Source organism: Cynara cardunculus (assembly GCF_001531365.2).
Source record: "Cynara cardunculus var. scolymus isolate 2C chromosome LG 4, CcrdV1, whole genome shotgun sequence".
NCBI lineage: Eukaryota > Viridiplantae > Streptophyta > Magnoliopsida > Asterales > Asteraceae > Cynara > Cynara cardunculus.
In genome coordinates, this window is record NC_037531.1 from 20,006,455 (window position 1) to 20,028,676 (window position 22,222).

A 22,222-nucleotide genomic window follows, 5' to 3' on the forward strand; every position below is an offset into this window, starting at 1 on the left:
TAACATATAGGTAACTGGTAATCATCCATTTTGAATTAAATTGAAGATATTTATAACGTTGCTTTCTTTCTTTGTAACAATCAATGAAACCTCTTTGCAATACGAATCTTATGGATCTGTCTTCCTTCTCTATGATGGGGGGAGGGGTGAAAATGGAAGTCACTTGTCCATCTTTAGAATTAATATTCATCGCACGTTCATGATGAATAACACGTCCATATTGTTGGTTAATATGTCATGTGTTACACTGTGGACGGTCCCTGATTCTTAATGAAAATGAGGTTCCTCATGGAACCCACCCCATATATAAGGGTCAGGTTCAAGGAAAGACTACCCAAAAAATAAGGAACCGAGAAACACTCTGGTAACCATTCATCTGGACAACATATCTTGTCTATACAAGTTATTGAAGCTGTTTACTGGTTTTTATGCACGTGTGCATATGCATACTAGACAAATTGTTACAAATGACTTGTATGAACATGTGTATACCGTCTAAATGAGCATTTACTGGGGGTGTTCTTCAGGTTTTCATTTTTTTACGTTTTTCCCTTGAACCTGACCCTATTATATGTATATGTATATGTGTATATATATATATATATGTGTGTGTGTGTGTGTATTGAGACCTAAACAGTACTTGGTATAAGCTTTACGTAGAGGAAAGGTGTGTAAAGAAAGAAAGGTGCCTGGTTGCTAGGTTATCATATGCCTCCAAATCTGAAAGAGTAATCAGTAACATTACACCAAATTCATGTGACAAAAGTGAGGTTTGTGAATGCTGGCATTGAACTCGTCTACATGTTTAAGGCACATAAAAAACAAAACTTTCCAGTTCAAGGTGAAAATGGAGGATAATGCAAGGAGAATTAACTTAAACCCCCAGAACTGAGAAAAATGGAACAAACGAAGCCACATGATCACCATATCTTCTTTCTGGCCCAGAACAGTAGGATAACAACTCCAAGAACAATTGCAACAGGAGCCCACTTCTTGATCAAAGCCTGCAATGGAACACAAAATTGCATTATTCAAATATTGTCAATTTCAACACTTGATAGCACATGTACAATAAAGAAGGCTAAATTTTCTTTGAGAGCACAAACAATGCAGTAACAGATCACCAAAATTCAATGCAAGAAGCTAATCATTTTAACAAAGTATTAACATCTTAGAATCATAACAAACCAACCTGTCGATTTAGATCTCTTGCTTTATCAGCATATATGCGGGTATCTGAAGTTAAGCGGCTTGACATTTGACTGACCTCTGCATAAATTCATGATTCAACAATCTCAGTCAGCAACGACACTTTGTTACATAGGGAATAACATGCATATGAAAATATTTGTGATGCATTTTTCCTAAAATTATAAATGGTTCCTGCAAGGCTGCAACTTAGCAGGGAAAAAAGCTTCTACATAATGTCAAACTCGCAAAACTTGCACCAACCAATCTGCAAAAATTTAGGCAAGCATCAACTGAAACCTAAATTGCATCGTTTGACTAGGCAGATTTATTTAACACGTGTCTTCAACTAACAATCAAAAACCCAAAATTCTCCTTAACAGGACAATTAGAAAAACATGTGGACCAAAATCAATGTCACAAAATCTTGTAAAGGTTGCTAACGTGGCAAATAGGTAAATTTGGATTGGAATCTTACTAAATAAGGGAACATTATAATTTTCAGGACAACCCGAAATAGAAAGTGTTCCATTTTTCAGGATGGAAGAAGTAGTAAATATCAGTAGAAAGTCAAGTCTATTGTGCACAGAAGCCATGCAAACGATACCTTGAAAACCTTGCACTCTACTCTAGATGCAAAAACATCGACCTAGAAATGAAGGAGAAGCATCATTGAAGTGAAAGGTTGAGAGAGATATGGAATTTTCACAGAACCATTGGAGTCCAAAAGGTGGATTAGAGTCTGGCGACAAAAGACGTCTGAGGTTGTTTTGATGACCAAAAGCATTTGTTACTGATTCATAGTTCTTTAGAAGTGGTGTAACTCATATACATCTTCAACCACCCTAAAACCTCTAAACAATAAATATTCATTATCCAGTAAACTTGCATCCTTAAGTCCACCTACTTTTTTAAAAACCAATTATCAATACACTTTCAAGCAGCATTCCTATAAACCCTGCTTATGGCGGCTTAGCAACAGCCTAGGTGTGCAATGTCCCCTACAGCTTCAATAAGTTAGTCACTTAATCAGCAACACTGACATTAAGAACCCCCATCACAATTAGCAACTAATAACTAGTGAACTTCATTACGCGTCTCAAAAAACTAAGCACGGATCAATGAAAAGTAATTGTGCAAAAATGATGGTATCCAAATTCTAATTCCTGGATTTGCACATCATCTAAATATGATTATGTTTTATGTATTGAACCACTTGACCACTAGCTCCGCTTAATTCAGTTTAGAATACTGCTTTCAAGCTAATCTGAGAAACAATGCATATGCCAAAAATGCAATGGATAGATTCCTAGAAGTCTAGTTAGTGCTTGTAGACTAGGTACTAATACCTAAATGAACCTTTTTGTTGACACCATTGTATCTATTGTTTCCCATCTGGGATGGTGTATATGCTAAAGTAGGATGTCAACCATCAAGGTGAGCTTTGCCAAGGAGCATTGCATTAGCATCATCCATATTTCTTAGTTAGTGAACCGTTGAAAAGTGCGAGATAATAACAGGCTTCAATGTAACTGTAACCCCCTCGCACAAAATACATCACAGTACCCCCCACAACCTTTATTTTGATTGTACATTCCACCCGTATTCATAGCATGCTCAAAAAGAAATATCATAAGACGCACAGTAGCAACCAAGCGTAAAGAGGCAATAACTTACGGTCCAACTTTTCACCAACACCGAGGACTTCCTGTACATTACGAGTCATTATTTGGTGAACTTCATAGAGCTCATCATTCAACTTAGCAATGTTCCGCTGAGTTCTTGTATCCTGGTACAATTTCTTAGTCCTCTGTATAAATGTATCTATTCAACAAAAGGAAGGACAAGTTAAGTACAGAGACTTATGACCAGGAACATTAACATAAAGGAATGATAAGTAAATAAAATCTAGCACAGGTATAATTTACCAAATTTTATGAAAGCATACGGTCTTGCAGCAGTTTCTATTTGATTCCCATAACCACGCTCGAATTCATTCTTAAGATCTTCAAGGTATTGAAACGCCAGTTTCTTTGGATAAGCACGATCACACATTGTCAAATAACACACCCGCCCTTCAATGATATAGCTGATAGATGAAGGTTAAGGAACCTTATCTAAATAGGGTATATTTGAAAGAAAAATTGCATATGGTTTAAAAATAAGTAAATGCAAACATATGTCTTAGAATCAAGATGCATAGTTCAAACTTAGATTTTGCTCTGGATGGAAAGCTTTTACAAGTCATTTATAAGCATTTTATGATAAAACAGTTGTTGAATCATGTTATTATTCTGCACAAATTGTTAATGTATTGTGCATGGAGGGAACGTGTTTTAAGCTAGGATACCCGAAACACCCGATATAAAAATTAAGAGCAAATCATAAGTTGCTAGCCACAGCTATCACTCCTCTCAGATCATGTGCATGCTTAACGAATTTGGTTAGTACACATTTAAGCAAGGCTAACACATTACAGTCATCAAAATCCCACAACACAAGGCCCTTTGATTTTTATAAACACATGAAGAAGACTCACAAAATCTAAATTAATCTGCATAGTAATAGGAGAGAAAATAAAACAAAGGAACAGATTAGTTAGAAGTGTAGTCACTTGAGATAGGTATATCAGTGGTAAAGTATGGTAAGCTTTGTGTTATAAATGGGAAATACCTACAACACCATAACTCATATATCTGTTAATTTGTGCATGTGAATTCTTTGGCATTGCAGATATGGCCAAGTATTTTGTCTTCCATCCTATCATATTCCCTTTTTTCCTTACCCAGCAATATATTTTTCCTGCTATTTTGTTTTTCAGCACCCATTGATCCCTTGATGGGGAGAGACTCTTTTCATTCTAATACACTATGTTCAGTCTCGGTATTCCCCTTCTCCTATCATATTTCTTCTCGATCTCTTCCTACAAACTCGGCCATTATAGGAACAAGATGCATGCTTGGGTATAAGGTGCATTTTGAACAAAATTTCAAGAGTAGTTAGATTCGGTACACTAAAGAATACGAATGCAAATCAAGGTTCAAGCTTCAATCAAAGACTTCAAAACTCAGGAAAAAAGAAGCAAAAGAGCCCCAAACTAAATGATGAAAGAACCATTTCTTGACAACCAATGATAAGGAGGACCTACTAACAGCCACACACGCAGGAAATGGTTGGAAGTTGATAAATCGATTTTTTTTTGCAAACACAAAGAAGAAAGTATAAAGGAGAAATCATCTTAAGAGCAAATGGAGGATACTGAAAAATATAAGGACCAGTTTCAACAGACATCCTCGAGGCTTCATTTTGTCCCCTTGAAAGGTTCTTGAACAAAGCCTTGACTTGCTGTTTGTAGAACTCTGCATCCTGCATATCACGACCATCATCCAGTCCCTCAGCTAGCGGAAGGCCATCAGTGACACGAGCAATCATCGTCAGCTTCACCATCTTTACTTTGAGAAGCTGTCAACTACACAACATTACTTGTCAAATCTGTCATCAAGAATTATATAGCAGAAACGGTAAAGCTAAGAGAATTTGGTTTGAGGTGCTAAAACCAGTCCAGTGAGGTATTTTTGATGTTTGCTTCCACTAAGATGGCAATTACAGATACATCATAATCGTGTGCTGTGATGTCTTTGGTGCTAAAAAAGGCATGTGAATGGCAACACAGAATTCCAATCTTCACAAAAAGTTGTCGCCTTGCCAGATTTTGACTAAATTTCCCAGAGTTTGAAACGTTAAGACATGACAATTACTAAGTAAAATTGGAAGGAACTCTAGAATATATCAATGGGAAGGGTGAAACTTAAACCAATTGCAGTTCCAAAAGATGTTAAATAGAAGTTCTTCATATGATAATTGAATGCTTAATACATCAATCTTTAAAAAAGAACAAGAAGTTCCTTTTCATCCCATTTTTTCAGAATTGTTTCCCCATATATAGACATAAAGAAATCCAAGATCAGGGGGCAGTTGAATCGGATCAAAAGGGTTGGGGTCGTTAGCACAAACACATTGGAGATTTACAGAAATTATTAGCAGGAAAGCAGCAAGAAATGAACCTAGATGAAGATGATATACTAATACCCAAGTTGATTGGATCGAAGAAAAAGCCAAATGCAAAAAAGAAAAGTGGATATGTAATAAGAAATAGGGGAATTACCTGAGAAATTTCAAGTAGTGATCATGCGGATTGATGATCCGATCGATGTAGGGTGGAATTGTAGAAAAATGAGGGAGAAATAATAATAGGGTTTTGGAAGGAGGGTGTGATTTGATAAATTGGGGATGGATACAGTAAAGGGATGACCGGATGAAGAAACGCAGAGAAATGTAAATTTTCTCGGTATTTGCTTAAAAACATATTTATTTAACTTGTTATTTTATGTAATGTTTGAGTTTGGCTTTTAATTTTTTTATTTTTTTATTTTTTTTTTAAATAAATTAAAAGTAAAACTCAAACATTATAAAAATAGAATAGAGGGGAGTAAATTAACTTATTTTAGGTTCAAATATTCAGATTTATAAATGATAAATATAAAGAGGAAGAGGAAGGGATTGTGTTATTGAAGAAATATATTAATTTAATTATTAATCCTTCTCTTGATTTGTTAGTTTCAGATGATTAAAAATGTGTTTGTTTATATATATATATATATATATATATATATATATATAATCTGGACCTCATAGTTCCTTTGTAATCTGGAATTTGTCATAAATCAGGAATATCAACATGTAAATATGGTAACTTGTTGATGTTAGCTTCCATGAGGATAAAGCTTGAAGAGAGAGATATATACATATGAAAACTAGAAGCCTTTTAACACCCCCCCCCACCTACTTGCTTCACAATCACCAACACACCTACCCTCTCCCAATTCCACACTTGCACATCTAAAATTACATTTTGTATATATATATCACATTTCTAGCACTGCACCACACCCTTGGTAGTGTTTTCTTTTAGAACCACAATAAGCAAGATGGGAGGGAGACGACGGTCCATGCTGGATCAGCTTACATGATTTCGCATCTACTCTCTCTCTCCATCTTGGATCATCTTCCTTTAGCAAAGGAATCCCAGGTACGTCTCAAACCCCACTATTTCTCATACACACGTCCTTGATAATAAACACCACACAGTAATGAGTAATATAGCCATGAATCCTGATTACAATTCATGCAACTTACTTTGAATAAATAAACATACAATTTTGTTCATACGCGATCGCATCTGTTTTCTAAAGCAACTGCAGCTGAATCCACATGGACAAGCAAGCAAGCATATATTTTTTGCTTCAAACCATCAATCGTCTCCACCAACATTTCTTGTTTTTCCTCTAACATCATCTTGCTTCTTAGTTTATCCAGCCACTCGTTTGCTTGCTTGAGCTGAGATAGCGTCACCGCGATCTGACTACTTGGCTCTGTTTTGTTTGCAATGTTATTGTGATTCTTTCCTTTCCCTTTGACAGTTTCCAGGTTTCCCATTTGAAACCCGACATCAAGTGCCCTTTCTAGGAATTCTAGAAACCAAGATTGTGTCACATCTAATAGAATTTCTCTCACTTCTTTCCCTTCTTTCATACCATCTCCCCTTGCCCATTCTAATTTTTCGGCAACAGTTAGCTCCACCCAAGTCTTTGGAGTCTTCTTTGTACTTGTAACTCGAGCCACCCCAGTCTTTTTGCTAGATTTGTTCAACTTGTCTGGTTCTTGTGAGCTACTTGAAAACTCAAGTAATTTGTCCTCTTTAGGGATGACACTCACGTTTTCTTCTTCTATAAGTCCGTAAAGTGAAAAGAACTTGGTCAGAGACTCGTGCGGATTTGCATGTGACGCGGATGAACAGAGTTGGCCAAAAATTCTGATGTTAGATTTTTACCAACAAAACAAATTAAGTGCATGTTAGATATATATTTTTTCTTTCTTATAATGCTCTAAGATGAGAGTATAAACCAACTTACCGGAGGCATTTGACAAGATTTGCTGCTGTTATGGCTTCTTTTTGAGCTTCTGCTGCTGCAAGAGAAGCTAAGGTTCTCCTTCTAATCATTCCCTTTTTACAAATGAACAAAGTTAGATCGATTCTGATACGAGATCAATTCATGTGCCTAAACTATACATACCTTGGCTGGATTTAGCAGTCTAGGAGGCAGGGAGGACCAAGAAACTGTTTCAGAAGAATGGTTTTTATCTCTTCTCCTTTGCACCAAGTTTGAGTTGACGTTTTCTTGCTTAATTGTCAATGGTTCTGTGAAGCGCCCGTTCACACCAGCACCTACCCGTGGTCTTAATGCATCAGACAACTTATGCAAACTTGTTGTCGTGTGTGCCTGCAATGTGCAAACACCAAAACATTTCTTACAAAGTTGTCGCTTGGTGTAGAGATTTAAATTCGAGATATATCGTCATACCTGACCTTTTGTCTCCTGTTGTCTGCCCTTGATTGTGCCGTTCCTTGAATTACTCTCATTTTCATCTTTTTTTAGACCATCATTTTTTGCCACAGCTCCTTGCATATACCTTGAAGCAACTGTAACTTTCTCCTCTTTGATCACGATTTTCTTTTTCGTGCTCTCTTCTTTTGCCTCCACCATTTCACTAGATTTGATAGCTTCTGAAGGCTCTAACATCTGCATCAAATCTTTTGGGTTCCCGATAAACGGGTGTCGTCCAGGAACAGGTCTAACCCCTACTAGAACTGGAACTGGAGTTCCAACATCCATTCTATCGACCCAAAAGAATTGGCCAAGTTGTAGTTTATTGTTTAAAATGAGCTCGTTGTCTTCCTTGGACAATGACGCGTATGTGGAATGAGATGAATCTGAGATTTTGATGAAGAAGCCATGGTTTGGCCATAGTTCAGACCCGTTTAAGGCTGGGACAATGCTGATGACTTGCAAAAGGATGGATCGGTATTCGCCACGAACTTTTATGTTAGAATTAATAGTTCGAAGTAGTTTCAGGAGAAATCCTGGTGTAAGAGATGCCATCTTTCTTTCTAAAAAAGAATAAAGAAAGAAACGAAACTATTCAGTATTAAAACATGAACGTGAAGGAATCTATATGGCTTTGAATGGTAGGCAAATTATGGTATACCTTACCATAATGCAACTTTAACTTGGCTTTTAAGCAAAGGAAGTACTTTCTACCAGCAAACCTTTTTCAACAAAGGAAATGACAAGTATAACCTTTGTTTGGTCTAGCCTTTTGATAGGTGATGGGCAGGGTTAAATCGGTAAAATCACTTACCCAAGGGGTCTGTCCCCGGTAAGCTGTCTCTTTACAGAAAGAGCAAATGGCTACATTAGAGAGGTAATGAAATTGCTATGTGCTAATCATAAGTGTTTTGACTTTTGAGGTACTAATCATAATTAAAACACCCTTCTTCCATAATACTAACAAAATAGGAAACATCTTTCAAGATTTGTCACAAGAAAGAAAAACATCATCTTTAACAAATGAACAGATTATTTACACAAGACAGTTTTACTAAATAAATGAAAGATTACTATTTCATGCCAATTAGTTAAGCAAAAACGTTAGCTTCCATCTCGGAACGAACAAGGGTAGCATAGACACCATCAAGATGAGAAGCCATGAGGGCGTCATGTGTTCCATATTCAGACACCTTACCATCTTGGACCACCGCTATAACGGCAGCTTCTCTGATTGTGGAGAGGCGGTGAGCTACCACGATGGTGGTTGCACGTTTGGTGATCTTCCTAAGCGCTTCTTGAACATGTTTCTCGGATTCCAAGTCCAATGCACTAGTTGCTTCATCTAGTAATAGCACCTTTGATTTCTTCACTATTGCCCTTGCTATTGCTATCCTTTGTTTCTGACCTCCTGATAGTTGAACCCCACTATCACCAACCTAGAAAAGTATCCATCTTTATGCTAAAGAACATTTTTTAAAGAAACGTAGTATGATTTTGTGCAGAAATATTAACAACATACCTCAGTTTCATAACCTTGCGGGAGGCCACAGATGAAATTGTGAATGTAAGCTTCTTTCGCAGCTTCTTCAATCTCTGACCATGAGGCATTGGGGTTTCCAAATCTTATGTTTTCTCGTATTGTACCAGCAAACAATGCAGGTTCTTGACCCACCAAAGCTGTTTGAAGGCGCAACCATTTCACGTCAAGCTCCCTCAAATCCATTCCTCCCAGTAGAACTTTTCCTCGAATTGGATCGTAGAACCTTTGTGTCAACCATATGAGTGTTGATTTCCCAGAACCACTCCCTCCAACGACCGCCACCATGGTTCCACCTTTGACCTTTAAACAGAAATCTCTCAACACAATCACATCAGGCCTAGAGGGATAAGCAAAAGTCACCATCTTGAACTCCACATCAAATGGCCTTGATCGTTCTATGTCTTTGCCTTTTCCATGAATCAATGGATTGCGATTAAGGATATCAAAAACAGCAGGAATTGCAGTGGAGGCCATTGAAGTATCTGGAGCAAGACCCGCCAATTGTCCAACTGAAAATGAGCTCAAAACAAGGATCAAGAATATCTTGTAGACATCTCCAAATGTTGTATAGCTTTGTTCTACAAGGTAAGCTCCAAAAAACAGAACTAGAGTATAAGCTGAGTACGTTGCACCTTGAGAGAATCCTAATGCCAATCCGGTAATCTGTGATCTTCTCACAGAAGTTGCTTTGGGCTCCAACAAAGATTGCTCAAAAGACCGGACTATCTTTTCTTGTGTAGCAAAAGTTGCCACTGTACGAATGTTTGATACTGCACCAGAAGCTATACTACTGGCTTTGTCATAAGAACCATTATCTAGTTTCGAACCAATGTTGATGATCAAGCTAAAATAGCTAGCTCCAAGTGTAAAAGGAGTAAGAATAGTAGCCAAAAGGGCTAACCTCCATTCAAGATAAAACGAAACAGTAAGGCCGACAGCAGCTGAGCTCAAGCCCATAAATAGAACAGAGTATCTGTCCCCTAGAACTGATCTGAAACTTATACAGTCAACAGACAGCCTTGAAACAAGTACACCGGTTGAGTTGTGGTCTGAGTCAAACCACCCAGGCTCTTGTTTCAGTATAGACTGGAAGAGAAAATCACGAACCCTCTTCGTGAGTTTTGTTCCAGCCCAACCACAGAAACCTTGTTGACCTGTCATAGTGAGAATACACCCAAACCCAAGTCCAACAAGTGCCAAACAGAGGTAGCCAACATCCTTCTTTAATTTGGATTTGTCTGGATTGAAATAGACATTAAGCGCTTGGCCTAAAACCAAGGGGAATAAGGAGAGTATAGCACCAGCCAGCATCCCAAAAATTATGCCAATAAACAGCAGACTGGCCTCGGGTTTTTGTAGTTTCCATATTTCAGAAATCCTGTATGATTTCTGTTTGGTTACTTCTTGTGTTTCTACTTCGTTCGCCTCTTGAACAGATTTCATGTACCCTGACATTGAGATCTCGTACACATGGTTTGGTTTTGATAGATCATAAGTACCAGAAGTTTCATTCTTTTTACCCAATTCATCTCTTTCAGATATGAGGTTAGTTGATACAGCTTCAGATGCAAGCTTGATGAGAGCAAAGTAAGCACCTTCTCTTGCCATGAGCTGATGGTGGTCACCAGTTTCAGCAACAGATCCTTGTTCAAGAACAACAATTGTTTCAGCATTCCTGACAGTTGCCAGCCTGTGAGCAATCACAATTGTGGTTCTCCCTTTTGAGATTTTCTCAATGGCCAGTTGAACTAGAGATTCAGACTTGGGATCTAAGGCACTTGTGGGCTCATCTAAGAGAAGGATCTTGGGGTCTTTGATCATTGCACGAGCCAGTGCAATACGTTGCTTTTGACCCCCAGATAGCTGAGTTCCTTTGTCTCCTACCTGTTACATGAAGTTACAATTGAAGTTATTAACACCATAAGGGTGGTGTATTTTTACTAATACAGTACATGTTCTGAACCTGGGTGTCATAGCCTAATGGTAGATCACTTATGAACTTGTGTGCATTCACAGCAATGCAAGCAGTGATAGCCTCTTTCTTGGTGGCATTCTCCTTTCCCATCAGAATATTTTCAAGAATTGTGTCTGCAAAGAGGATAGGCTCTTGACCCACCATACCCATTTGACGTCTTAGCCATTTCACTTGCAAAGTCCTTATATCTTGACCATCCAGCAATATCAAGCCTATGATTTGTATATAGAGAGAATAAGAACAAGATTATCTTCCAAACTAAATTGTGGCACGAACCATCTTAGAAAAAGATGGGAAGGAACACAGCTTACCCTCAACAGGATCATAGAACCTCTCCAAAAGAGCAAAAATTGTGGACTTGCCAGCTCCACTAGCACCAACTAGAGCTGAAGTTCTTTGAGATGGAATCACCAAATTGAGAGAATTGAGAATTGGGACAGTCGGGCGAGATGGATAAACAAAAGTAACACTTTTGAGCTCCACTTTTCCATGTACACTTGTGGGCTTTCTCCCTATGGTACTATAAGGATCAATGGCTGGGATCCTATCTATAACCTCAAACACTCTGCTAGCTGCTACGGTACCTTGTGCAAATTGAGCAAAGTATGATAAAGACAATGCCAAACCCCTGCATAAATCATGTGCATCAGAGTCTGTTTGACCAGTACTGCACTATACTGTAAGACTACAAGTTGTGTGTACATGCATTTATATGGTTAGTTACCTGCCACCAACATTGACACCAAAGAAGCATGCAATGGCTGCACCACCAGATAACTCGTTTCTTGAGACCAAGATTGATCCATACCAGAAAGCTAATGCCCATGTTGAATAAGTAACCAAGTATATTACTCCGATTCCTATACCCTTTGCAAAACCAAGTTTCTTTCCCACTGGCACTGATTCATCCAATACTGCATCATATCTTGCTGCTAAACTCTCTTCTGCTACGAAAGAAAATACAGTTCTAATTGAACTCATCGCTTGTTCTGCTAGGCTACCAGCTTTCTTGTAAGAATTCTGTAAATAAACAATAAAGAATAGGCAAAGCGATAAATATAAACGTTGAAGTGTATGTGATTGATGCTTTTTTTCATTTCTTACCACTTCTTTTGTAGCTAGGCCAACATAGACTGCCTTATAAGCGATGCCACAGAACATTGTTAATGGAGTGACAGCTAAAACTGCAAGAGAAACCTTCCAGGATTTTAAGAAACCAACTGCGTAGCCACAGATGAAGGTAAATATGTGATGAATGAAGTGTGCCATCTGCATTTCAGAAAATTTATCATGTAAAATACCAACTTGAACTCACAAACTAGTGACTGAGATTCTGTTTTTCAATTGAACAGGTTATACCTTGTCTCCCATAACTTCTTGGATTTGAGCAACATCACTTGAGATTCCATGCATGATATCACTTGTACTAATGTCTGCATCAAAGAAGCTGATATCCTGTCTTAGAACTGCCCTTAGGTACTTGGTTCTTATTCTATGCGCTGATCGCTCCCCCACCAATCGCCAACAAGCAATCTCTGCCAATCATATAGATAAGTACTATTGAGGAATTGTACTTGATGAGCAGATTTCACTAAGAAAAGTAAGAACTATTGAGCTTACGTAAATAGGCTCCAATTACCACTAATCCTGCCAATCCTGCCATAAGCACACATACCTGAGGTTCGTTTGTCAGAAAAAGAGATTGAGTAAAAACTAGATGAGGTCATGCCAGTAAGATTATAGAACAAAGGATTACCTTTCTGACATCTTTTAACATCTGGTCCTTGTCAGTTTCTAATGCAATCTTGTTGACAAAATTTCCAAAAAGATAAGAATACCATGGTAGAGATCCTCCATTCATCAAAGCACCCAAGCAGCCTATTATTACAAGAAACATGTCCAATTTTGTTGAATACTTGAACAAGCCAAAAAGCCCGATGGTATTTGGCGGTACAACCTCATCCTCATCAAGCTCGTCTCCGTCTTGCACGTAACTTTGAAGATACTGAGGACTACGAAACAGTTGTTGACTATCCTCATCATAGCCATGACTGTAACTGTTCAGACCATTGACATTATGATGGTCATGACTTGTAAAGGAAATCCCATGATGACGACTACTATGACCATCATATCTCCCCATATCCTGATCAACATAGGCACGAGAAACAGAGAACCATCGTGGATCTTGTTCTTTTATTCGTGTTTCATTCTGTTTATCATCATCAATCATACTTGGATCAGCATTATCTGCCAAATGGTCCCTTTTGGTATTAATACTAGTTCCCATTCTTGCAAAAGTAGGAGACTTGATGTAACCGCCAATAAAGGAACTACCATCTGGTTGATGGTTAATTCTATGAGTATCTTCGGCCACATAGCTTTGGAGCTCAATTCTACCAGGAGACAAGACACTGGAATGTTCATAATACGGATTAGTGAAGTTATGAAAGTAAAGATCACTACTTGAAGTACGAGAAAGGTAATAGTCGTTAGCTGATTGGCGAAATACACGGGTGCCAGGTGTAGGGGATGGGGAGGGTGAGGTTCCTGGCCCGGTCCATGGACTTAGTGCAGCACTAAGCATGGTTCCACGGTCGTCTTGCCAGCCTGTGGGCTCAAACTGCCATGAAATCTCGTCTTGCCATGAACGGTCATTGTCAGATGAAAAAGGAGTGGTGGGAGGCACACGAGTATAACGGGTTCTATGAGATGTTGGGAATGGATAGGTGTGAGGGCTGTAGAACGATAAACGGGGGGATCGGTGGGAGTGGGCCGGAGTTGTGTGGTGAGGCCGGTAGGAAATGGGGGTGGCCTGGTGGTCCATCTCGAAGGAAGATTCAGCCATGGAAGAAAGAATATTAGAATGACATGCATAAGAACAGAAGTTGTTCAGTCTTTTTCTTGTTTTATGTCAGAAATGGTCAATAATTCCCTTGAGGAGTTTTATTGATAGATTATACGTTTGCCGGCATTTATAGAAGGTATTGTTTAATAATTTCGACATTTTGCTTGGTTATACCATGGATGTATTCAGTGTCGTTTCTTCTTCTTGGTATGACAAGTTTCCACTTTTTTATAAATATAAATAGGAATAAGACACGAGAAACCAATTAAGTTACTTGCATGCTTGCTGACATATAACAAATCACTGATAATCTCCAAGTGTCGGTTGCTGAAGAAGCATGCAAATGGGTTGACTGGTTAGTCAAATGAAAGAAAAACAAACCACAAAAGATGAATAAAGTTAATTTAAACCAATTCCTTGGTTTAAAGAGCAGGAACTTGAGCCAAATGGCAGGACATTCTTTAATTTTCAAATGTGCATTTGACTTTGAAAAGTCTTTAAACATAATTAATCAAACAAAATATGCAAACACGCACAAGAGAAAATGGAGTTTCATTAAAAAAAATCAACCTTAATTACAAGGTATGATGTACATTCTAAATCAACAACCTGGCCAGGGAAGAATTCATCAAAATATTCCAAATAACACTATAACAATGTAAGATCTTGTATAGATGACGGTACGGAAGAAAACTCTATAGTTTCCTACTTAAATGGATATATATATATATATATATATATATATATAGAGAGAGAGAGAGAGAGGGAAAGGGAAGAATTCATCAAAATATTCCAAATAACACTATAACAATGTAAGATCTTGTATAGATGACGGTACGGAAGAAAACTCTATAGTTTCCTACTTAAATGGATATATATATATATATATATATATATATAGAGAGAGAGAGAGAGAGGGAAAGGGGGGGTGGAAGATCAAATGAGAATGCTAACTAATTAAGATAATAGGAAAATGACCAAATCATGTGCAAAATCACGTGTGATTTTACATTAACAACCAAAGAAGTGTGTGGGCGACCCTATGGCCGCATTTTCTAGCCACATGACAAAGTCACGTGGATCACATGTGATTTTGTATATGATGTTAGTGTAAAATCACATATGATTCAACCGTTCTCTTATTCTCTTAAATAGATATCGTTCTCGTTTGAACCCGACTCGATATATATATATATACACACACGCATGATGGGGATCAATGACTTGAACTGACAAAGACAAACTCATCTTGGCTGGTTAACTTCCCTTGTTCTAGAACAATGACAATGAAAAGAAGAGATGTAACATTCAAACAAAAGCAAGTGATTAAAGAATGGGAACCTTTATTCTAAATTGATTTGAACCCAGAAAAATTATCAATCAAAGACTTGCTGTCTATCAAGTACAAGAGTTTAAACAAGCGTTAAACTGTTCTTCACCATGGTGTTAATAGAGTTCAAACAAGCATCTTTACTTGTTTAAACTCTATAACACTTCATGGTGAAGAACAGTTTAATGCATAAGAACTTCAGCACCCGAAACTTCATTTGATACTGAGCACTAAACCAGAGACCCAAGAAGTACGCAGACATGCCAAATAGAGCATCACATAAACAGTATTTATAGTTATAAAAGATCAATAATGTCTGATAATAGTCAGTCCAACAATATAAGTACAATGGTACAACTTCACTTGGCATCAATTTCAAGTTGTATGCTTAGAAAATTTACAAGCTTTGTGTGAATTGTGATTACATAACTGTTTAACTTGTACAGAAGCCAATGAAACTTTGAAAGCCTTCAGAAAAATTACATAAATCCTGGTGGCAGAAGTATAATGGACAAAGCTCCTATGAAATCCCAATATAGTTAATAAAACCTACCTGGAAATATTTCTAGGACCAGAAAAATGAAAACGCCTTAAAATTCGTACCCTTGGTTACTCAAAAACCTTTCCTTATATGTGAATTTCTAATGTGGCTTTGGTTTGTAGCCATCAACAGCAAAGTTTCTAGTAGCAGCAGGGATGGCTAGACGAAGTCCATCAAGTTCAGGTCTTGCAATTACTTGACAACCCAGACGTGACCTGCATACAACTGACCTTGTATGAGATTGTGATGAAATGAATTAATCGTACATCGATTACATTTAATGTTTTTACGTTTCTGTGAGCCCAAAAGCAAGGTCTAGCATGTCATTTTCCTCATCTGTTGGGTCTTCAAGCTTATTGTAGTGCTCCACATCCTGATAAATGGCGATAATGTTTAGTTGACTTTCTAAAACTGTACTATGTTATTTATCAAGTACTTTTAAGTGCAAGTAGTCTGGCAGCCACAGGCAATGCTCCTGGACAAATCTGTAATTACATTTTGGAGGTTTGCCTCTGAGAATTGCTGTGGCTGCTTATCTGCACGCAATGGCATACCATTACAATTACATGACAGGTGGAACAAGCAAGTGATCCTTCACATGCTCCTGTAATCAAATTCAAGTTTATTAGCTCACAGATGCTAAATCAACATAGAAATGTGATGTTTACCTTCAAGCTCTATGTCATTTTCATGGGCTGCTTCTAACATAGACATTCCAATGGGGACCTTGATCTTCTTCTCCTCTCCATCCTTGTCAACAAATGTCACGGAGATACTGAATATTCAACAAAGGTCTCAATTAGAAGTTTGTATTTTCAAGTTTTCAGTCTCCTTGCTGCATACATGGATTTGAAAAATAAAAGAAAACGAAGTGGGAGCTTCCCATCTTGTAGCACTAAAGATATTTTCTTATTCTATACAGTATGAGAATTCACAATCCTAATGCATTAACAAGAAACTGAAAGGCACAATTAGTAGACTAAGACTAGCCCGAAATTTCCAAATCAACCTAAAATCATGGTAAAAGTTATTGGTAGCTCGCGTTATAAGAAGCTCACAAATCTCATTTTCTATCAATGTGGGGGTGGGTTGCATACATAATGTGCTAAAATAGCATCTTATCGCTAGTGTCATAGTTTTCATCTGTTATGATGTTCTATCTTCATTTCTCCCTTCACCAGGTTCAAGTTAATAAAACAATTTTCATCTGTATTCTTTTTTCTGAGTTATAATGTGCGTTTACGTTTACACAAAACTGGTTACCCGTGTTCAACAGCAAAAAACACGTTGGAAGTTTCTACTCACTTTTGGTTTTCTTCATTCCCACCCTCTGCATTGTCAGTTGCGGTAGTAGAGAATCGTTCACGGCCCTAACAAAAACGATTCAAGTTAATGGTAGCAGCAAGACATCATGTATGCTCACATATGACAATAATAAGGTATATTGACTGAAACATGCATAAGAGAGTTGCTTCCCGTAGTAAAAACGATTCGTTGTTTATCCCTGTGTCTTGCAAAGGTGCTCTCATTTAACAACCAAGGCCATTTTACAATTCCGAAACAGCAAAATTCAGAACTTATACTTTGGAATAGGAAGAACTAACCGGCAGACAAAAATTCTGAACATACGATTTCCTTGGTGTAATTAGTGCGGGGGATGTGGATTTCAAAATGCGGGAAACTGGAGACAATTATAAAAAGGTTATGAAGCAGTTCTAAGTGCAAATAGTGTAAAATATTAAATCCAAAAGTAGTGAAACAGACAAGTTCAATATAAAAATAACTCGTGCCCCAATTAAAAGTTTCAGTTATCACTAGTATTCAGCCTGGGAATGGGATTCAATAAAGATTTTCTTTTTAAAACAGCATTTGTGGTGCTTTTTCAGTATATATGTTGGACGCAACACTGCCATGCAATTCTATACAGATATAAGCAAAAAAAAAGAATAGCATAAGAGTGGAGATGACAAACAAACCTTTGGACAAGCCTTTGATTGCTTGAGGTCCAAGTTGCAAAGTTTTACAAGTGAACATGGTATTTCCAGAGAGAGACCACACAACCTCCGGATGAAGAAGCCAAGCCAGATTAGAGATGGTGATTGCAGAAACAAATTAACAATCTTTGTTAAAGAGAAAATAAAGATTCCATTTTTTAAACAAGAGATTTGCTTTTTCTGGTAACAATCCAAGTGAACCCAGAAGAAAGAACGCAAAATCGCATCGCTTAACCAACCAGAACCACGTAAAAACGCACATAAACAAGCTACGACAGTGACGAAAGGCTTGGGATTAAAAAGAAAAAACATGGGACATATGGATTGAAAGAAAGGTACCTTCAACATAGGCAAGAATCAGCAATTGTTTTGTTTGTGCGTCGGTCAGGGTTGGAGTTCTTAAGAACCGACCTAAAAAATAAATAAATAAGTGAATTCTTTTCCAAAAAAAATAGAAAAAGAATGGAGATGCGGGGTATCGAACCCCGTACCTCTCGCATGCAAAGCGAGCGCTCTACCATGTGAGCTACATCCCCTACCTGTCGCTTGTCATTTACATAAACCTAAAATTTAATATCTTTTTCGGTATGTTCCTTTTTTCATTTTCTGATCCTGCCCATATACAAATGTCGATGTACATGTCAACGCTTTAGTATTGAAATTCTGCATGACACAACTATTGAATTTGTTGCATGTAATTATTTTATATATAAAACGAATGTGAAGTACAAACACCAAACATACTCTAGGCTTAGGTTCCCGAAAAAAAAACCATAAAGAAATAAGGAACATCCTAGTAAATGGACGGTATGTACATGTGCATACAAGTAATTGAACATGTTTTTAGTTTTATGTATGTGTGCATGATACAAATTACTTGTATGCGCGTTTGCACACCATCCAAATGAACGGTTATATGGATGTTCCTCGATTTTCATTTTCGTGGAGGTTTCCTTCCTCATTCATGATAATTAGTTGTTACCTATGTGTGTGTATATATATATATTGACCAGAGAGTAGTATATGTAGTAGGACGGCTGCAATTGTTTTTTCTCTTACAATAACTACAAGTTACATAGAACTAATATCGATTAGTACGTGTTTCTTTCCATAACTTCGATGGAAAGGAAAGGAGTGCATGGTTTTGACCGCCCAAAAGATGGCTTGCCTTGTTACTTTCGCCACTTTTCTCTCTATTTATATATGAATCCCAATCCACACTACATATTATTCAAGCCATCTGTTAATCCTCTTCTTGACCTTAATTCCATGGCTTCCCTTTCAACTTCAGCCACCCTTCTTCTTCCATCTAGACTTCAATCCAACCAGTTCACCATGGTATACATATATCTCTTATGGCTACCTACCATATATATATATATATATATATATATATATATATATACACACACACACATAACTAATTAATTGTTTGTTTCTCATGCATGCAGGCTGGAAAAAGTAGAGTAATTGTCATCCTCAAGTCACACTCAAGATCATCCCACTGCTTCAACACCAAAATTTCATGTTCTGCTGTAAGAAACAATACATCTGTAGTTAGCTGATTAATTAGGTGTAGTAATAATTTATGGCTCCTTCAATTTGTGTAGGCTCTACCACAGACTCTCAAAATAGTGCAGACCACCATTGCCAAGCAATTGTCGGTCGATGAGAACACAGTCGCCCCAGCAACCAAATTCGCTGATCTTGGTGCTGACTCTCTCGACACCGTAAGTTCCTTAATTTCTTTCTTTTTAATCGGTTTCTTCCATTGAAGATGAATTTATTTAACTGATCATCAAATAGGTGGAGATTATGATGGCTTTGGAAGAACAGTTTGGAGTCTCGATTGGAGAAAGTGGAGCTGAGAACATCTCTACAGTTCAAGATGCTGCTGATTTAATTGAGAAAGTAAAAGCAGCTGAGACGACTAATTAATGAAGCTAGTTGGTTAATTTGTCTGAATTATGTCAAGATTATTCGTATCATCTTTCTTCTTTTTTTCTGGGTTTGAATCTAGACCACCCAAAGTAGTAATAAATGGATTCAAGTTGGCATCTTGACAAAAATTCATTCAGAAAATAAAGAAATCTTGTGATGCTTGCTATAGTATAATACAACGATGGGAGCTTCATTCATGTCATTTCAATTTACAAGAACCAGTAACCATGTCAGGAATAAGAACCGGATGGATCAACCATATGATTCATATTTACAGAGACTAATAAGAAAAACAGGAAAGTAAAAGAAGAAAGAAAGAAAGAAATCCATATATACAAAGATCAAAAAGGAGCAGCTCGCAGTTGTGGTTTTCCTCTTCCTGAAACTTGAGGCATGCAGTAATGGCTCCATTGATCTGCGACTACAGAAGCATCTCATCTTATTAAATACTAGTAAATTATATATATATATAGGTTACGCCACATCGCTTATACATATTTTTATATATCATGGGCTGCGATATTAAACATACATATATGGGATTTGCACAGAGGTGGTTATATTTATACAAAAGATGTTACTCTGAGAATCCTTAATTGGTCGTCTGATTGGCTCTTGAATATTCAACGATCCAGAGAAGTCAGAACGATCCTGCAACCATCCCCCATGTTATGTAGTAATTCTAAAAACCTAGTTAATGATGGAGAATATATATTATATATAAAAGAAAAGGAGAACAAATTAATTACCAATCGTAACCAGTAGGACTTTTGGACCCCCTGCGGTTCACGGCGTCGGCGGTAGATTTCCTCCGTGTCAATTTCTTGAAATCCACGCCAGGGGATGTTGCTGAACACCAAACAAGAACAAATTATCTGTCTATATATATATATATATATATATATGTATATATTATATGTATGTATGTTTAAGAGAAATTAATTAAGAGCGAGCTAGCTAGTGTGATAAATATATATATATATATATATGTATAAATACCTGAGAAAGGGGAACCAGCAGCACTGGATCCAGCCGGAGAAGATGGGGTAGAAGCGGAACTGGAAAGACTGTTGGTTCGGAGAATAGTGATGGTACGGGAGATGGGGGTATTGTGGTCCGGTGGAGGGATTCCGGTGGGAGGATTATTAGAAGGTGAAAGGAGAGAGTTATACCTGCGAAGCTTGTGGATGCCGGAATCAGGGGTAGGGCCGGCGAGGGCTTCGTCCCAGAGATTACGAAAGAAACCCATGATTAAGTGGTGGTGTTAATTTGATGATGTTGTTGGATGTATATGGTATTCGTTTCTTTCCTGTAACAACCGGAATTAAGGTGGTGGTTGGAGGTGAGAAGGTGGCGCCACCTGAATGCGACTGTTACGAACAGAAGGAGAAGCGTTTATTAATTAAAAAAACAAAAAACAAAAAAAAAACAGAAAAAGAGAGGACCGGTGGTAATGCGGTGGTAGGATTGGGAGGCTGATTATGGAGTGTTTATAAACATAAGATTGCATGATTTTGGATGGTTTGTAATTATTTAGTTTGGTTTGGTTCCTAGATAACTTCGGACCAACTCCACCTCCATCATATGCCACTTGTCCTCCTACTCACAGACTGACTCATCCATCTGCCTGCTCTTTTACTTTTACTTTTCAACTCGTTAACTAGTTGTGCGCGATGAGAGCCATGAATTTTAACGATTTTGAAGTTTCATTGGTTTTATAAGATAAGATTTAACGATGATATAGGTTACACTTAGTCTTTACATATTAATACAATTTGAATAAATAAGAGTTATGGTTCCAATTACAGACTATCGATGAAAAAATTGTATGACAGTTTAAAATCCAACATATGTAAACGACTCCACAAATGTATTCAATTTACACCAAGAGCAAAGAACCAAGAAACTTGAGTTTTAAGATAAACACTCAAACCAATAAAGAAAACTACAAATTTGCCAGATCATAAGCCATGAAAAGACAAAAAAAGATGGGTTTTAGAATGAAATTTCAAATGATTACCTTCTTTCTTGTCCAGAAACTCAAATTAAGGTTGAATTAATATATGTATATATAAATTTCAAAAAAAACCCAAGAACATATTAATTCAAAACATATTATACAATGCAATTTGGACAGCCTAACCCCAAAATATATAGTATATATATAAAAACAAATAACTATAAAAGTATAAATCGTAAATATTAAAAATATTTTTTCACAGTATATCTATACTATATTATAAAGCATTTGACTAAAACTCTTAAAAACTCTTAAACTCTTAAAACTCTTAAACTCTTAAAAACTCTTAAACCCGTTCATCCCTATCCGATTTCATCTCATATCTGAATTCGTGTAACTAACTGCAAATAAACACAATCAAATACAGGATAAACATCTCATTTTAAATATAAAAAA

The 22,222-nt window shown here is 37.2% G+C and overlaps 6 protein-coding genes and 1 non-coding gene across 16 annotated transcripts; 1 reads left to right on the top strand and 6 right to left on the bottom strand.

The window, feature by feature from the left end:
- Positions 1-672: 672 nt before the first annotated feature.
- LOC112511493 (25.3 kDa vesicle transport protein-like) lies at positions 673-5,546 on the bottom strand. 2 transcript variants are annotated; one of them, XM_025117128.1, is made up of 6 exons: positions 5,354-5,546; positions 4,448-4,657; positions 3,117-3,277; positions 2,866-3,012; positions 1,193-1,269; positions 673-1,004 (listed from the first exon to the last, which is right to left on the bottom strand). In XM_025117128.1, the coding sequence occupies exons 2-6, from the start codon at positions 4,633-4,635 to the stop codon at positions 921-923; spliced, it is 657 nt and encodes a 218-aa protein (XP_024972896.1). In that variant the 5' UTR covers positions 4,636-4,657; positions 5,354-5,546; the 3' UTR covers positions 673-920. The 2 variants fall into 2 exon arrangements, with proteins under 2 accessions (XP_024972896.1, XP_024972898.1); XM_025117130.1 differs by having other exon boundaries at positions 4,448-4,650; positions 5,354-5,501.
- Positions 5,547-6,049: 503 nt separating this feature from the next.
- LOC112511755 lies at positions 6,050-8,235 on the bottom strand. Of its 2 annotated transcripts, XM_025117488.1 has the most exons (5): positions 7,611-8,235; positions 7,323-7,529; positions 7,161-7,252; positions 6,404-7,060; positions 6,050-6,314 (listed from the first exon to the last, which is right to left on the bottom strand). In XM_025117488.1, the coding sequence occupies exons 1-4, from the start codon at positions 8,187-8,189 to the stop codon at positions 6,412-6,414; spliced, it is 1,527 nt and encodes a 508-aa protein (XP_024973256.1). In that variant the 5' UTR covers positions 8,190-8,235; the 3' UTR covers positions 6,050-6,314; positions 6,404-6,411. The 2 variants fall into 2 exon arrangements, with proteins under 2 accessions (XP_024973256.1, XP_024973255.1); XM_025117487.1 differs by having other exon boundaries at positions 6,050-7,060.
- Positions 8,236-8,721: 486 nt separating this feature from the next.
- Positions 8,722-14,000, bottom strand: LOC112511004 (ABC transporter B family member 19-like). The gene is made up of 9 exons (XM_025116358.1): positions 12,909-14,000; positions 12,773-12,827; positions 12,512-12,687; positions 12,257-12,421; positions 11,877-12,172; positions 11,464-11,780; positions 11,141-11,364; positions 9,157-11,061; positions 8,722-9,073 (listed from the first exon to the last, which is right to left on the bottom strand). The coding sequence occupies exons 1-9, from the start codon at positions 13,998-14,000 to the stop codon at positions 8,726-8,728; spliced, it is 4,578 nt and encodes a 1,525-aa protein (XP_024972126.1). The 3' UTR covers positions 8,722-8,725.
- A 1,718-nt stretch (positions 14,001-15,718) lies between these two features.
- Positions 15,719-18,263, bottom strand: LOC112511811 (adrenodoxin-like protein 1, mitochondrial). 8 transcript variants are annotated; one of them, XM_025117593.1, is made up of 8 exons: positions 18,205-18,263; positions 17,848-17,932; positions 17,476-17,552; positions 17,177-17,241; positions 16,540-16,646; positions 16,426-16,475; positions 16,162-16,244; positions 15,719-16,086 (listed from the first exon to the last, which is right to left on the bottom strand). In XM_025117593.1, exons 1-8 carry the CDS (start codon positions 18,211-18,213, stop codon positions 15,972-15,974), a joined length of 591 nt encoding a protein of 196 aa, XP_024973361.1. In that variant the 5' UTR covers positions 18,214-18,263; the 3' UTR covers positions 15,719-15,971. The 8 variants fall into 8 exon arrangements, 7 of the variants coding, with proteins under 7 accessions (XP_024973361.1, XP_024973362.1, XP_024973357.1 ...); XM_025117594.1 differs by having other exon boundaries at positions 15,719-16,096; XM_025117595.1 differs by having other exon boundaries at positions 16,003-16,096; positions 16,367-16,475.
- A 65-nt stretch (positions 18,264-18,328) lies between these two features.
- TRNAA-UGC lies at positions 18,329-18,401 on the bottom strand. Its single transcript has one exon. It is a non-coding gene; the product is annotated as a tRNA-Ala (tRNA).
- Positions 18,402-19,100: 699 nt separating this feature from the next.
- Positions 19,101-19,910, top strand: LOC112511668 (acyl carrier protein-like). Its single transcript, XM_025117374.1, has 4 exons — positions 19,101-19,203; positions 19,317-19,400; positions 19,476-19,595; positions 19,672-19,910. Exons 1-4 carry the CDS (start codon positions 19,135-19,137, stop codon positions 19,801-19,803), a joined length of 405 nt encoding a protein of 134 aa, XP_024973142.1. The 5' UTR covers positions 19,101-19,134; the 3' UTR covers positions 19,804-19,910.
- A 65-nt stretch (positions 19,911-19,975) lies between these two features.
- Positions 19,976-21,244, bottom strand: LOC112511669 (dormancy-associated protein homolog 4-like). The gene is made up of 3 exons (XM_025117375.1): positions 20,806-21,244; positions 20,556-20,655; positions 19,976-20,457 (listed from the first exon to the last, which is right to left on the bottom strand). Exons 1-3 carry the CDS (start codon positions 21,053-21,055, stop codon positions 20,430-20,432), a joined length of 378 nt encoding a protein of 125 aa, XP_024973143.1. The 5' UTR covers positions 21,056-21,244; the 3' UTR covers positions 19,976-20,429.
- Between the last annotated feature and the right edge of the window lie 978 nt (positions 21,245-22,222).

Coding starts and splice junctions, on each gene's coding strand:
- LOC112511493 (XM_025117128.1), bottom strand. CDS start 4,635: ATGGTGAAGCTGACGATGATTGCTCGTGTCACTGATGGCCTTCCGCTA. Junction 3,278..4,447: donor ACTGGTCCTTATATTTTTCA/GTATCCTCCATT, acceptor TTCATCTATCAG/CTATATCATTGAAGGGCGGG. Junction 1,270..2,865: donor TGTTGGTGAAAAGTTGGACC/GTAAGTTATTGC, acceptor GAATTTATGCAG/AGGTCAGTCAAATGTCAAGC.
- LOC112511755 (XM_025117488.1), bottom strand. CDS start 8,189: ATGGCATCTCTTACACCAGGATTTCTCCTGAAACTACTTCGAACTATT. Junction 7,530..7,610: donor AACAGGAGACAAAAGGTCAG/GTATGACGATAT, acceptor TGCACATTGCAG/GCACACACGACAACAAGTTT. Junction 7,061..7,160: donor AATCTTGTCAAATGCCTCCG/GTAAGTTGGTTT, acceptor ATCTAACATCAG/AATTTTTGGCCAACTCTGTT.
- LOC112511004 (XM_025116358.1), bottom strand. CDS start 14,000: ATGGCTGAATCTTCCTTCGAGATGGACCACCAGGCCACCCCCATTTCC. Junction 11,781..11,876: donor GGTGTCAATGTTGGTGGCAG/GTAACTAACCAT, acceptor TGATTTATGCAG/GGGTTTGGCATTGTCTTTAT. Junction 9,074..9,156: donor CGCAAGGTTATGAAACTGAG/GTATGTTGTTAA, acceptor ATACTTTTCTAG/GTTGGTGATAGTGGGGTTCA.
- LOC112511811 (XM_025117589.1), bottom strand. CDS start 18,177: ATGTTTTTTCTTTTTAATCCCAAGCCTTTCGTCACTGTCGTAGCTTGT. Junction 17,242..17,847: donor AATCAAAGGCTTGTCCAAAG/GTTTGTTTGTCA, acceptor CGTTTTTGTTAG/GGCCGTGAACGATTCTCTAC. Junction 16,647..17,176: donor GGGAATGAAGAAAACCAAAA/GTGAGTAGAAAC, acceptor TTGAATATTCAG/TATCTCCGTGACATTTGTTG.
- LOC112511668 (XM_025117374.1), top strand. CDS start 19,135: ATGGCTTCCCTTTCAACTTCAGCCACCCTTCTTCTTCCATCTAGACTT. Junction 19,204..19,316: donor AATCCAACCAGTTCACCATG/GTATACATATAT, acceptor TCATGCATGCAG/GCTGGAAAAAGTAGAGTAAT. Junction 19,596..19,671: donor GTGCTGACTCTCTCGACACC/GTAAGTTCCTTA, acceptor ATCATCAAATAG/GTGGAGATTATGATGGCTTT.
- LOC112511669 (XM_025117375.1), bottom strand. CDS start 21,055: ATGGGTTTCTTTCGTAATCTCTGGGACGAAGCCCTCGCCGGCCCTACC. Junction 20,656..20,805: donor TGCTGGTTCCCCTTTCTCAG/GTATTTATACAT, acceptor TTTGGTGTTCAG/CAACATCCCCTGGCGTGGAT. Junction 20,458..20,555: donor AGTCCTACTGGTTACGATTG/GTAATTAATTTG, acceptor GGATGGTTGCAG/GATCGTTCTGACTTCTCTGG.